Source organism: Enhydra lutris, unplaced genomic scaffold, assembly GCF_002288905.1.
Source record: "Enhydra lutris kenyoni isolate GAN:26980312 unplaced genomic scaffold, ASM228890v2 scaffoldscaffold5, whole genome shotgun sequence".
Classification (NCBI taxonomy): domain Eukaryota; kingdom Metazoa; phylum Chordata; class Mammalia; order Carnivora; family Mustelidae; genus Enhydra; species Enhydra lutris.
In genome coordinates, this window is record NW_019154089.1 from 26,363,276 (window position 1) to 26,378,580 (window position 15,305).

At 36.6% G+C, this 15,305-nt stretch overlaps 1 protein-coding gene across 2 annotated transcripts in view; it reads right to left on the reverse strand.

Annotated features, from left to right (window-relative positions):
* Window positions 1–15,305, reverse strand: part of LOC111141021 (gamma-aminobutyric acid type A receptor gamma2 subunit) — a 106,193-nt gene that overhangs the window by 5,132 nt on the left and 85,756 nt on the right. For both annotated transcript variants that reach the window (XM_022493343.1, XM_022493342.1), the window contains exons 7-8: window positions 13,224–13,376; window positions 918–1,123 (exon numbers count right to left, since the gene is read on the reverse strand). In XM_022493343.1, coding sequence (XP_022349051.1) covers window positions 918–1,123; window positions 13,224–13,376 — 359 coding nt within the window. The remainder of the gene's footprint in view (window positions 1–917; window positions 1,124–13,223; window positions 13,377–15,305) is intronic.

A 15,305-nucleotide genomic window follows, 5' to 3' on the forward strand; every position in this document is an offset into this window, starting at 1 on the left:
TGGAGCTTCCTAGAAGCCAGACAGCCACTACACTCATGTGTGTAAATGGGTAGCTACTCGTTCTCTTCAACATCCATTTTAAAGGATAATTGCATGAGGCCTGTATATTTGTGCCTTCGCATCTCTACTTGAAGTTTGGTGGCAAGATGAAGTCATCTTACCTTTTCCCAAATCACTGAAATCAATCCAAGTTGGTAACTGTATAAATCATCAACATCAACCATCATCATCACTATTAATGGTAAGGACTTTCATTTGTAAGGTGCCAGGTAATGCTTTTTACCTTTATTACCACAGCAGCTCTTTAAGATATGTATTTTTTATAATACTAGTCTTATATATGAGAACATAAAGACATAAGGAGGCTAAGTAACTTGCCCAAACAATAGATGATCCATTTCATTTAAAAACAAAATAATACATTTTGAGTATGAAACCAGTCTTAGTCCTTTGGTGGTAAAACACACACACACACACACACACACACACACACAATTACTTGCAAAAGTGTGGTGATCTTTTGAAACTTCAAGAACATCGTGGCTTTCTAATGGAAAGCCTTGAATGAAAACGTTAATTTAAAACATCAATCATTTAAGAATGTTACAGTAAGGGAGCAGAAAGAGGACAATCAATGAAACCTAAAATAACAGCAACTAGAAAATAAATGCATGTCTCAACAGTGTTTGTAACCCCTATGAAATAGAGTAAGAGTCTGCCTTAGTGAATCAGGCCTCTTCCAAGTAAAAAATGACCAAAATTAATTCTTATGGCCTGGCCAAACTCATACACTGTTTTCATTTTGGAGCCCAAAGTGTTGAGCCTTAGCCTGCGGACAGGCTAAGACCAAACAAAAACAAAACCAGGAGCCCTTTTACATAAAAATTTCAGTGGTCCCAATGGGAAATGATACATACAGGGTTTTTCTTCTTTTTGTCTTTATCCTTGCTTGGTTTCCGGTTGCTGACAAAATAATGCAGGGTGCCGTATTCCACCAAAGCAGAGAAGACAAAGATGAAGCAAACAGATACAAAGAGATCCATTGCTGTAACATAGGAGACCTTGGGGAGTGACTTCCGGGCAATAGTGCTGAGGGTGGTCATTGTCAGAACAGTGGTGATACCTGAAGAAAGGTACAGTAAAACAGATCATGTGACCTCATCAGCAAGTTGGATAACTGAGTCACTACTGAGACCAACTTTATTTTGTGACTTCTGATAAGCAACCTCAGTAATGAAGGAGACATAACTGTAATCCATTCACTCTGTCCACAAATATTTATTGCCTGCTTACCAACTATCAGTTACTATGACAAACACTGAGTGTATGTTGAAAACTATCCCTGACCTTACATACCTTATATTTTAGTGATAGAGAACACTATAAGTCAAGTGAGCAAAGAAAAGTATAATCACAAATTATGGTTTATGTGATGGAGAACAGCAGGGACAGTGAAACCTAATTAGAATACTGAGGGAAGACATCTTTGTGGAGGTGATATTTAAGGAGAAGTTTAAAAGTTAGAAGACACCAACTTCTGACTAATTCCAGAGTATATAAAGGAAGACACTGAGGAAGGGACACATTATCTTCTTTAAAAAAATTGGAATACCTAGCATCTGGGGATAGACCAGTGTATCAAGGTGATGCTAAGATAACAGAAGTTATATCATGCAGAACATGCAAAGGAGTTTACACTTTAAAGTAAAAGGAGAATCCTTTTAAGGGTATTAAATAGAGGAGATGAGCTAAGTGACATGTTCTGGTTAATGAACTTTTTGAAGACTATTACAGAAAGAGAGAAGATGGTGTTGTAGAAGGATCCTGAGCTCACCACCCCCACAGCTATATCGAGGTGTAACAACTACATATATTGCAACTCACTCTGAAAATGACCTGAAGATTGGCAGAACATATCTTCTGTAACAGGTAACGTCATAAAAAGAAAGCCACATCAAGAAGGGTAGGAGGGAAGAGGCATGGTTAGGAACCAAAGTACTGCTGTGACTACCCAGAAGTGGGAGGGATAGGACAAGCATGGAGGCACAAGGGGGTGGGCACCCCCATCCCTGGGTGCCTGCACTGAGATGAGCTCCCATAATGTCTGGCTTTAAAAATCAGCAGGACCTAACTCAGGAGAGCCAGAAGGTCATAGGAAACCAAGTCTCTACTTTTAATTGAAGAGCCAGCATGCTATATTACTCACTGTGTGTGCCAGCACAGAAGAACCAGTTTGGTAAGTGCCTGGGTTATACAAGGAGATTTGTTGACTGATTTTTGAACATGTGTCAGAGGGGCAAGAATCTGCAAAAGCTTTCTCTAGGAACAGAAGTGCTGAAGGGCACCCTTTTTCTTACCCTATTTCAGCCTAAATGGCTATATGCTTGCAAAAGCCAGTTCTGAAACTCTCCACTTGCTAGCAGTACTTGCCTCACCTCATCATTCTTCAACAGATCCATATTACATACTCTGGCCTACCCAGCCTCCTCCAAAGGACTCCTGTCTTGCTATAATTGGCCAGGTTACCTCAGTTGGGAACAGCAACCCCTCAAAGAGACTACTGCCCCACAATACCTGGCAGGTGGCATTTGCTGGAATCAGTGTCCATCCAAAGCAAACCCTGCCACAGGGACTGGGGAGATAACCCCACACATCAGCATGCCCAGAGGTGCTATAACCAGGCCTCTCAGCTAACTGCACTAGGGGCAGACCCTACCCACCACTGTGCCCACAGCAGTCACAGCCACAACAGGAGGGTGCACACAGCCTACATGGGGGACGTTCCTAGAGCACCTGGTTCTGGTGACCAGGAGTGGATTGTGCCATAGGGCACCACAGGATGCCTTCAACTTAAGCCCACTAATTTCAAGATCAGGAGATATAGTTGATCCACTTGATAAATAAAAACACAGAGACAAAATGAGGAGACATAAGAGTATGTTCCCACAAACAAGACAAAACCACAGAAAAAGAGTTAACAAAATGGAGATAAGCAAACTATCTGACAAAGAGTTGAAAGTGCTGGTCAGAAAGATACTCACAGAACTTGAGAGGTAAGTGAATGAACTCAGAACAAAGAAACAGAAAATATAATAAAGAACCAGTCAGAACCAAAATACAAAAACTGAAATTAAAACTACACTAGAGGCAATCAACAGATTAGAGGATGCAAAATGGATAACTGAACTGGAAGACAGGATAATGGAGAACACGTATGCTGAACAGCAAAAAGAAAAAGAAATTTAAAAAATAAGAATAAGGGATCTCTGAGACCACATCAAGCATACTGACATTCATATTTTCATCTCCAGAAGGAGAAGAAAGAAGAGGGCAGAAACTTAAAGAAATGATAGTTTGAAATGTCCCTAATCTGAGAAAGGAAACCCCCAACAAGTTAAACCCAAGGAGGTCCACACTAAGACACATAATTAAAATGGAAATATTTAAAAAATAAATAAACAATCTTAAAAGCAGCAGGAGTGGGACCAACAATTACATAAAAGGGAAAAGCCTCTACAGCTATCAGTTGATTTTTTTCTTTTGTAGCAGAGAGTTTGCAGGCCAGAAGGGATTGGCTGATGAAAGGAAAAAAACCTACAAGCAAAAATACTTCACCTGGCAAGGCTATCATTCAGAATTGAAAGAGAAAAACTTTCCCAGACAAACAAAAGTTACAGGAGTTCATCACCATTAAACTGGCCTTACAAGAAATGTGAAATGTAAAAGGGACTTCTTTAAGTGGAAAATAAAAGGTCATAACTAGAAATGAGAAAATTATGGCAGGAAAAAAATAATGGTAAAAGCAAACATACATTAATGTTAAATTAATCACTTATTTAGTTAGTATAAAGGGCAAAACACAAAAATAGTATAGTTGATTATATCCACAGAAATTAGTCAAGGAATACATAAAATAAAAAAGATTAAAATATGACATCATATACATAAACACGGAAAGGAGAGTAAAAATATAGTGCTTTTAGACTGTGTTTGAACTTAAGCAAACACCAACTTAATCTAGACTGCTATATACTTAGAATGTTCTTGGTAACCGCAAACCAAAAACTTCCAATACATTACCCCCCGCCCCAAAATAAAGTGAGAGTAATTGAAGCATGACACTAAAGAGAGTCCTCAAACTATAAGCAAAGAGAGCAAAAGAATATAGGAAGAAGAACTATAAAACAACCAGAGAACAATTTTAAAAAATGGCAATAAGTACGTATCTACTGATAATTACTTCATAAATGGAATAAATGCTTCAATTAAAAGACAAAGTGAATAGAATAAAAAAATAAGACACATCTATATGCTATCCTACAAGAGAATACTTGAGACCTAAAGACACATACAGACTGAAAGTAAAGGGATGGAAAAATATATTCCATGCAAATGAAAGTAAGAAAAAAAGCTGTGGTAGCAATACCTTTATCAGACGAAATAGACTTTAAAACAAAGACTGTAACAAGAGACAAAGAAGGGCATTATGTAATGATAAAAAGACCACTGCAACAAGAAGACATAACATTTGTAAATATCTCTACACCCAACATAGGAGCACCTAAACATATAAAGCAAATATTAACAAACAAAAAGGGAGAAATTGTCAGTAATACAATAATAGTAGGGGATTTTATCAGCCCATTTACATCAATGAATAGAATATCCAGACAGAAAATCAGTAGAGAAATAGTGGCTTTAAATGACGTATTAGACCAGATGGACTTAAAGATATATACAGAAAATTCCATTTAAAACTAGAAGAATACACATCCTTTTTCAAGTGCACATGGAACATTCTCTAGGATAGAGCACATGTTAGGCCACAAAAGAAGTCCCAATAAATTTAACAAGACTGAAATCATCATTTCCAACCACAACAGTATGAAACTAGGAATCAATTACAAGAAAAAAAAAAACTGGAAGAAACAGATATGGAGTCTAAAAGGCATACTACTAAGAACAAATGGGTCAAGGAAAAAATCAAAGAGCAAATAAAAAATACATGGTGGGGTGCCTGGATGGCTCTGTCATTTAAGTGTCTGCCGTCGGCTTACGTCATGATCTCAGGGTCCTGGGACTGAGCCATGTATTGGGCTCCCTGCTCAGTGGGGAGTCTGCTTCTCCCTCCTCCCACCTCATTTTCTCTCTCTCTCTCTTTAATAAATAAAATCTTTTTTTAAAATGTGGAGACAAAAGAAAATAGAAATATTATGGTTCAGAATCTTTGGGATACAGGAAGTTTATAACAATATAGGTCCACCTTAGAAACAAACAAAAATCTCAAACCTAATAATCTTAAATCTAACCTTACACCTCAAGGAACTAGAAAAAGAACAAAGCCTAAGGTTAGTAGAAGGAAGGAATAATAAAGATCAGATTGGAAATCAATGAAATAGACTAAAAAAGATAAGATTAAACTAAAAGCTTATTCTTTTAAAATAAAATTAATAAATCTTTGGTAAGACTAATCAAGAAAAAAAATAAAGTGGGGGGGCGCCTGGGTGGCTCAGTTGGTTAAGCGGCTGCCTTTGGCTCAGGTCGTGATCCCAGGGACTTGCTTTGGGATCCCTGCTCAGCAAAGAGAGAGCCTGCTTCTCCCTCTCCCTCTGCCTTCTGTTCTGCCTACTTGTGGTCTCTCTCTCTCTCTCTCTCTCAAATAAATAAATAAAATCTGGAAAAATAAAAAAAAGAACTCAAAATCAGAAATGAAAAAAGTTGTGACAAGACAAATATAAAAAATAATGATATAAAAATTATATAACAATATAAAAAATCATATGTCAACAAATTGGACAACCTAGAAGAAATGGATAAATTCCTAGAAATATACATCATCAAAGACTGAATCAGGAAGAAATTAAAAACTGAACAGACCAATTACTAGTAATAAAATTGAAGTGGTATTCAAAAATCTACCAACAAACAAAAGTCCAAGACCAGATGAATTTCATAGATGAATTCTACCAAACACTGAAAGAAGAGTTAATACCTATCTTTCTCAAACTATTCAGAAAATGGAAGAGAAAGGAATGCTTCCAAATTCATTTTATGAGGTCAGCATTACCCTCATACCAAAGCCAGAAAAAGATACTACAAAGAGAGGGACACAGAGAATTGTAGACCAATATCTCTGATGAATATAGATGTAAAAATTCTCAACAAAATATTAGCAAACTGAGTTCAACAATACATTAAAAGGATCATTCGACACTATTTAGTGAGCTTTATTCCAGGGATGCAAGGATGGTTCAATATGTGTAAATCAATCAGTGTAATACATTACATTAACAAAATGAAAGATAAAATTCATATGAACATCTCTATAGATGCAGAAAGGCATTAGACAGAATTCAAAATCCATTCATGATATAAGCTCTCAACAAAGTAGGTATGGAAGGAACGTACCTCAACAAAATAAAGGCCATTTTTGAAAAACCCACAGCCAACATCATAGTGGTGAAAAGCTAAAAGTTTTTCCTCTCAGATCAAGAACAAGACAAGGATGTCCACTCTTACCCTGTTTGTTCAACATAGTATCAGAGGTCCTAGCTGCAGCAATTACACAAGAAATAAATGACATCCGAACTGGTAAGCAATAGGTAAAAATGCTATTTGCAGATGATTTGATATTAATATATGAAAAACCTAAGACTCCACCAAAAAACTATTGGAACGAATAAATGAATTCAGTGAAATTGTAGGATGCAAAATTAATATACAGAAATTTGTTGTAAAATCTCCAATTTCATCAAAAAGAATAAAATACTTAGCACAAAATTTAACCAAGGAAGTAAAAGACCTATACTCTGAAAACAACAAGAAATGGAAGATAATACAAATAAATTGAAATATATTCCATGAACATTATTTGGAAGAATATTGTTAAAATATCCATATTATCCAAAACAATCTACAAATTCGGTACAGTCTCTATCAAAATACCAATAGCATTTATTGCAATCCTAAAATTTGTATGGATCCATAAAAGACCCTTAATTGCCAAAGCAATCTTAGGACAAAGCTGGAGGTATCACAGTCCCAGATTTGAAACTATACCAGAAAGCTATAGTAACCAAAACAGTATGGTACTGGCATTAAAACAGACATATAAATCAATGGATCAGAATAAAAAAACCCAAAATAAATCCATGCTTTTATGGTAAATTAATCTATAAGAAAAGAGGCAAGAATATGCAATGGGAAAAAAGACAGTCTCTTCAATAAATGGATGTTGGAAAAACTAGACAACTACATGCAGAAGAATTCAACCAGATCACTTTCTTACATCATATACAAAAATAAACTCAAAATGGATTAGAGACCTAAATTTAAGACCTGAAACTATAAAACTCCTAAAAGTAAACATAGCTAGTAAACTCATGGACCTTGACCTTTGCAATATTTTTTCTGAATATGTCTTTCCAGACAAGGAAAACATAAGCAAAAATAAATAATTGGTACTATATCAAACTAAAGAGCTTTTTGTATAGCAAAGGAGACCACTACCAACAACAAAAAAGACAACCTACTGAACAGGATATTTGCCAATGACTTATCTGATGGGGTTACTATCCAAAATAGGTAAAGAACTCCTACAACTCAATACCAAAGTAAATAACTCAACTAAAAATAGGCAGAACACCTGAATAGACATTTTTCCAAAGACTCACAAAAATAGCCAAGAGGCTCATGAAAAGATGCTCAGCATCACTCATAATTAGGGAAATGCAAATCAAAACAACAGTAAGATATTACCTCACACCTATCAGAATGGCTAGTATCAAAAAGATGAGAAATTACAGTTGTGGCAAGGATGTGGAGATAAGGGAGCTCTGGTACACTGTTGTTAAAAATGTAAATGGGTGTAGGCACTCTGGAAAACAGTATGGAGGGTTCTTCAAAAAACAAAAAATACAGGGGAGCCTGGGTGGCTCAGTCCATTAAGCCTCTGCCTTTGGCTCAGGTCATGATCTCGGGGTCCTGGGATTAAGCCCTGCATCAAGCAATGCATGGGGCTCTCTGCTCAGCAGAGAGCCCGTTTCCTCCTCTCTCTTTCTGCCTGCCTCTCTGCCTACTTGTGATCTCTGTCTGTCAAATAAATCAATAAAAAAAATCTTTAAAAAAATACAAATACTGGCGGCGCCTGGGTGGCTCAGTAGGTTATGCCTCTGCCTTCAGCTCAGGTCATGATCTCAGGGTCCTGGGATCGAGCCCCACATCAGGCTCTCTGCTCAGCAAGGGAACCTGTTTCCATTTTCTCTCTGCCTGCTTCTGATCTCTCTGTCAAATAAATAAATATTTTTTAAAAAATACAATACTATATGATCATTTCACTTCTGAGTATTTACCTGAAGAAAATGAGAACACTAATTCAAAAGTGATATGCACCCCTATGGTTACTGAAGTAACATTTAGAATAGCCAAGTTATGGAAGGAACCCACATGTCCACTGATAGATGAATGGATAAATATGGTGTACAAACACACACACACACACACACACACACACACACTGGACTATTTCTTGGCCATAAGAAAAAAAATAAAAATCTTGCCTTTTGTGACAACATGGATGGCCCTAGAGGGTATTCTGCTAAGTAAAACAGATCAAAGACAAATGAATCTAAAAAATAAAATGTGCAAATGAGCAAACAATAAAAATAGAAACAGACTCCTGAGAACTAATTGGTGTTTGCCTGAGGGGAGACAGTTAAGGGTAGAGGCAAAATAGGTGAAGGGTATGTATGAAGAGGTACAAACTTCCAGTTACAGAATAAGCAAGCTCCAAGAACCATTTGGCTTTTTGGGTCGTTGTATCTTAGTTTATTATCAAGTTTCCTCAGTGTTTTTTCTGTTATGAAACTCCCAAGAGAAGAAAGATTGGTGTTGGTTGAAATGACTTCACAGAAAAAAGTAGCCTTTCATTGAGGAGAGGGAGGATCAAGGAAACTGCAGCTGTAAATTATAATCATAGCCTCCTTCCTATATTATTATTAGGAAGAGCTCATCTCTCTTTCTAATCTGTAAACTGTGACAACAGGAAAGACCTCTATCTTAGTATCCTTTGTGACTTCATAGATAAGTATAGTGCTGGGACTCCACAAATACCCTTTTGAATGCAGAAATGAAGCAATCAATGAATAGTGTATAAATGATAGGTCAAAGAGACTCATCCTGCATCTGAAAATAGGAACCCATATTGGTGACTTGTGGGAGAGAGTTTTAACTGTATGTAACAATAGCTAACATTTATGGATCTCTTTCTTTGACCAGGTACTGCCTCAAGTACTTTATATGTTATCCCACAAAGTCCTCACAATGAGGGTTATCACTGTTATCCTTTTTTTGCAGGTGAAAAAAACTTGAACACTGAACGAATAAGGAATCTGTCCAAGATAGAAAGTGAAAAAGATGAGATACAAGCCTACAAAGTCTGACTTAAATGCTACGTTCTGACCCACACTGTTATATTCCCTCTCTATGAATATGTACCTAATATGCAGCATGAAGCACCAGCCACTTGGAAGCTAGTGTATTTTCCTGATTCAGCATAATACGGACTGTGGGTCTTCCATATTGTCATTGTAGAACTTTAGCAATAGTCAAGTTTCTCATCTACAAACTGGGAGTGGTGTGGGGAGGGGCATACCTCAGCATGTTCTTATGAAGATTAAAATATGTAATGTTCATTAAGTATCATTTCCTAGTAAAATATCAATAAATGTAAGATATTTAGAGAAGAACAGTCTGTTTCTTGAACTAAAAAAACTTCACTCAAGTTGTCCATGCAATAATTCATGGAAAAGTTATTAACTATTTGTAATTATACTTGATAATATTTTGGGGAGAGAATTTAAAAACTAAATTGGCCCCTTGGCCTTCACTTCACATTCAGACCTCAAGCCACACTTGACCTATGGAGGAGTGAAAATGTCATCATTTACAGTAGATACCATAGACAAGTTTACTTAAGAAAATCTGACATGTCTAACATGTAACTTAAACATTTATCTAGCAAGTTGGGACGATGGAAGTTCATCACAGCCGTGTAAAAGAAGACTCATGAAAAACCGCTTCATGGTATTTTCAGGTTTCTGGTTGGAGCCGCAGGGAGTGAAAAGTGGGTGGCAGACAAGTGATAGTTATAACTGATCCACCCACCACCAACATGATAGCTGGGGGTGGTTTTTAAGTCCAGTTTTGCTAAGGAAAGAATTAGATTTACCTGGGGTAGATGAAAAATATGCATAGCTTTTATCAATTCCTCCAGTCTTAGCATCAAGTAAGCTTTCAGGCATGCTAGCTTTTACTCAGATTACTCAGGTGAAAAATACCAACTGGTGTTTTTATTGTTTCATCCATCAACATTGAACCATGATTAAGGCTTACCAGCTACCACCTGTGTACCAAACTACATTCAAGCATTAGAAGCCCCACGATGACTGCTTCCCATGCTCTTGTGGTCTGAGCTCAGAAAGCAGAGTCTGAGCCATATAGGTATATTTATCTCACTCATCTAACAACTTGGCTTTATTCTGTGACAAGAAACTTTAGGTCCACAGGTGTTTAGGGTCATCTGGTTTAACTCTCGATTGTAAACACTGGAAAAGGTAATGTGATCACACATTAGAATCATCTGGGTATTTTTTTTTTTTTTTTTAAACCTGACATGCAAGCCAAGCTCTCAAAATTTAAATAAACATCTTCTGGGATTGGACTGAGGCAGCTATATAAATGTGCAGTTGAATTTAAGACGCACTGATCTAGAGAAGGGAGACAGCAAAATTAACACAGAGAAGCAATCTCAGCGCCTACCTTTCCCCACAACTGGCCTTCAACAAGGCCTCACACACACAGCAAATCTAGGCCCCATTAACCAAGGTGCAGATGTACTACCCGTTGGGTGTGTGACCTTGCGAATGTCATTTAACCTTGTAGCACCTCTGCTTCCTTAGCCCTACAAAAAGAATGTGGTAATATTTTTTATTATCACTACAACTTCTATATGTAGTTGTGAAGAGTAGAAAAGGCATGGGGACTATATTAAACATGTGTGACGTATAGTAAAAGATCAACAAACAGGAACACCTACCTGTTACTTGTTCAGGGGCCTCTCCCTCATTCCTCATTCTCTAGCTCACTCACCTTGATCCTCTCTCCTACAGCGGTCTCTTGCAGTGCCCTCAACTGGTTGAAATGAATTACCAAAGTAGCCTTAAGAGGGGTTTTGACCAGCAGAATTCTGGACTTCAAGAGAAGACTGACTTGAAATCTTTTCCTTGAAATATTTTTGGTATGGGTAGATTGCAATGTATTAATGCATTTGTTCCACCCATTCATAAGAGCATACATTACTTGAATAATCAATGAGGTACCAGCTATGTGCCAGGCACTGTACTGGGAATGAAAAAAAAATCTACATTATGATGTGAGAGACAGACATATAAGCTTATAATGCAATACATTCTACTCACAGTGACAATTGTCCTAAAGTAATAAGCTCGACATACTTTGGGTTTGTTTCAGCTGGTAGCGTTAAACTAGATATTCTAATTGTTGAATAGGACTTGTAACAATGTACCGCAAATAACAGAAAAATCCAAACAAAATTATTTTGAAACAGATGGGAGACTAAATTAGGTTTGGAAGAGGACAAACATGCAAATGATGCCTTATTCCCAGCAATCTCTTTTGCCCTCAGTTTTAATAACCTGGTTCAAAGCATTTTGTCAGAAAATGATATATAGTTGACCCTTGAACTACATGGGTTTGAATTACATGGGTCCACTTATATGCAAATTTTTTCAATAAATAAAGCACAGTACAATAAATGTATTTTCTCTTCCTTATGAGTTTTTTAATAACATTTGCTTTTCTCTACCTTACTTTATTGTAAGAATACAGTACATAATGCATGTGACATACAACATATATGTTACTAGTAAGGCTTCCGGTCAACAGTGGCTATTAGTTTGGGGGAGTTCAAAGTTTTATGTGGATTTTTGACTGCTCAGGTGGAGTTAGAGCCCCTAAGCCCCACATATTTCAAGGGTCAACTGCAGTTGCTAACATTTCTAATGCTTTACTATGTTTCGTGCATGTTGCATGGAATACCTTTTTTCTTAAGTATTTTCTATACTTAACTCATAAAGCATTTTACAGAAAATGCTATGTTTCACATTTGAGGAAAATATGATTTACATAAATTAAAGAGCATTTCCAAGGCCATACTATACATGGAGGATGAAATCTAGATTTATTGGATTTCAAAACCTGAGCTCTTCACTACTACAATTATATTTACTCACTAGCCAAAGAGCGAGCAAGAGATGTGGTTCTAGTTTTCACATAGCTGATAAAAGAGGACTGTGATTATATAATTCATCTTTCAACAGCTTTGTTTTTAAGTGTTTAACATTCATGGACCTAGACTCCCATGTCCCTCTGAGTCTATAACTTTTTAATACTTTCTGGGGATATTCTTCCTCACATGAGGAAAAAGTTGTGAAAATCTAAGATAAGTGTCTCTGTATACATCAAGAAAGATGCAAATAATCTTAAAAGTATATATGTTTGTGGTGGAGAGGGCTGGTGTTTCCAGAGCATCACGGGTATTTTTCCAAAAATATTTTCAATGGTTAGAGCCAATTGCTGTGTATGTATGTCTTCAAATGTCATTATGAATAATTACGGATGTTAGAATTAATCAACAGCTAGTCATGTGCTGGTAAATGTGTAACAGTTGACTCTAGGGAAAGAAAAGGCAGTCTTGGTTTCTAGTGTTTGCCTATTTTCATGATGTTAATACTTTCACCTTGGCGGACTTCAATCTATCAATGTGACATCTCTCAATATATTTGGAAAGTATAAACAACAATAGCTCTCATGAGCTTGTGTGAGCTGCTCTGCATATAACTACCCAGAGACCAAAACACAAAATCTACTGAAATTAGAAGTTTGGTTTTTTTTCCTCCTTAGTCAAACTTAAATTTATTAAGAGAATTTACTAAAGAAAGCAAATTGAGGTAATTAAGGAGAACTAGAACTGGAAAACTTTTAAACACTTTTTTTAATATGCTAGTTTTCTTTAAAATGAAATAATGACATTTCTACATAATTGCTGACTGAATTAAAAACAAATCAACTTAGAAAGGGGAATGAAGATTCCTGATACTGGATACTTATCTTGGAATACTTAAACAAAAAGAAATGTGTCTTACCTAAAGAAGTTCTGGCTGGAACAGCATCCTTATTGATCCAGAAAGATACCCAGGATAGGACAACAATGAGCGTGCAGGGGATGTAGGTCTGGATCGTGAAGTATCCCATCCTTCTGCTCAGGTCAAAGTAGACAGACATGACCACATAATCTCCTGGAACAGAACAAAGATAGCACCATACGTACCCTTATCAAAACCGGAAAGCATTTAGAATAGGGAGCCCAGATATAAACACATGTTTATATGGTCAATCAATGACAAAGGGGGCAAGAATATACAATGAGGAAGAGACAGTCTCCAATAAATGGTGTTGGAAAAGTTCGACAGCCATATGCAAAAGAATGAAACTGGATGACTAAACTATATACAAAAATAAATTCAAAATCTATTACAGACTTGAACGAAAGACCTGAAACCAGGAAACTCCTAGAAGAAAATATAGGCAGTAAGCTCTTCAACATCAGTCTTAGTAATATATTTCTGGACCTGTGTCAGGCAAGGGGAACAAAAGCTAAAATAAACAAATGGCATTTATATCAAACAGAAAAGCTTTTGCATAGTGACGGAAACCATTAACAAAATGAAAAGGCAACCTACTGAAATAGGAGAAGATATTTGCAAATGATGTCTTTGATAAAGGGTTAATATCCAAAAAAATATATAAAGAACTTGTATAACTTAATATTTAAAAATCCATTAAAAATGAACAGAGGGAGGCCGCCGGGATGGCTTGGTAGGTTAAGCATCTGTGTTCAGCTCAAGTCACAATCCCAGGGTCCTGGGATCTAGACCTCCATTGGGCTCACTTCTCAGTGGGCAGTCTGCTTCTCTCTCTGCCTGCCTCTCCCCCTGCTTGTGTTGTCTCTCTCTCTCTCTCTCTGAATAAATAAATAAAAAAAAAAAAAAAAAAAAAAAGAACAGAGAAACTGAAAAGACATTTTCCAAAGAAGACATACATATGGCCAACAGGCACAAGAAAAGATGGTCAACATCATTAATCATCAGGGAAATGCAAATTAAAACCACAGTAATATATCACCTTATACCTGTCACATTTTCTATTATCAAAAACACAAAAAAATAACAAGTGTTGACAAGGATATGGAAAAAGATAATCATCCACAAGCTCTGTTGCTGAGAAAGTAAACTGGCATAACCACTATGGGAAACACTATGGAGATTCCTCAAAAAAATTATTAGTAGAAATACCATACAATCCAGCAATTCTACTTGAAGATGTTTACCTGAAGAAAATAAAAGACCAGTTTGAAGAGATATATGCATCCCTGTGTTCGTTACAGGATTACTTACAATAGCTAAGATATGGAAGCAACCTAGGTGTCCACCCATAGATAAAGACGTAATATACATAAAATGAAATATTACTCTGGGGCATCTGGGTTGCTCAGTGGGGTAAAGCCTCTGCCTTCAGCTCAGGTCATGATCCTGGGATCCTGGGATCAAGCCCCGCATCAGGCTTTCTGCTCAGCGGGGAGCCTGCTTCCCACTCTCTCTCTCTCTGCCTGCCTCTCTGTCTACTTGTGATCTCTGTCAAATAAATAAATAAAGTCTTTTAAAAAAAAGAAATATTACTCTGCTATAAAACAAAGAATGAAATCTTGCCACTTGTGACAGCATGGGTGAACACAGAGGGTATAATGCTAAGTAAAACAGAGAAAGACAAATACTGTCTTCACTTACATGTGCAAACTAAAAAACAAAATGGAAACAGACTCATAGATACAGGAAACAAACTACTGATTACCAGAGGGGGAAAGGGCTGGGGGTAGGTGAAATAGGTAAAGGTGATTAAGAGGTACAAACTTCTAGTTATAAATAAGCCATAGGGATGTAGTCAATAATATCATAATAATTTTGTATGGTAACAGATGGTAACTAGACATTGTGGGGATCGTTTTATAATGTATAAAAGTATCAAATTACCTGACATATACCTAAAACCAATAGGTTTATGCTTCAATATGTCAATTGTACTTCAATAAAAAACTGCAAAGCACTTGAAAATAAGCATATATTCAGTTCTCATGTTCACACATTTAAATTGAGAGTTCATAGAAGGAA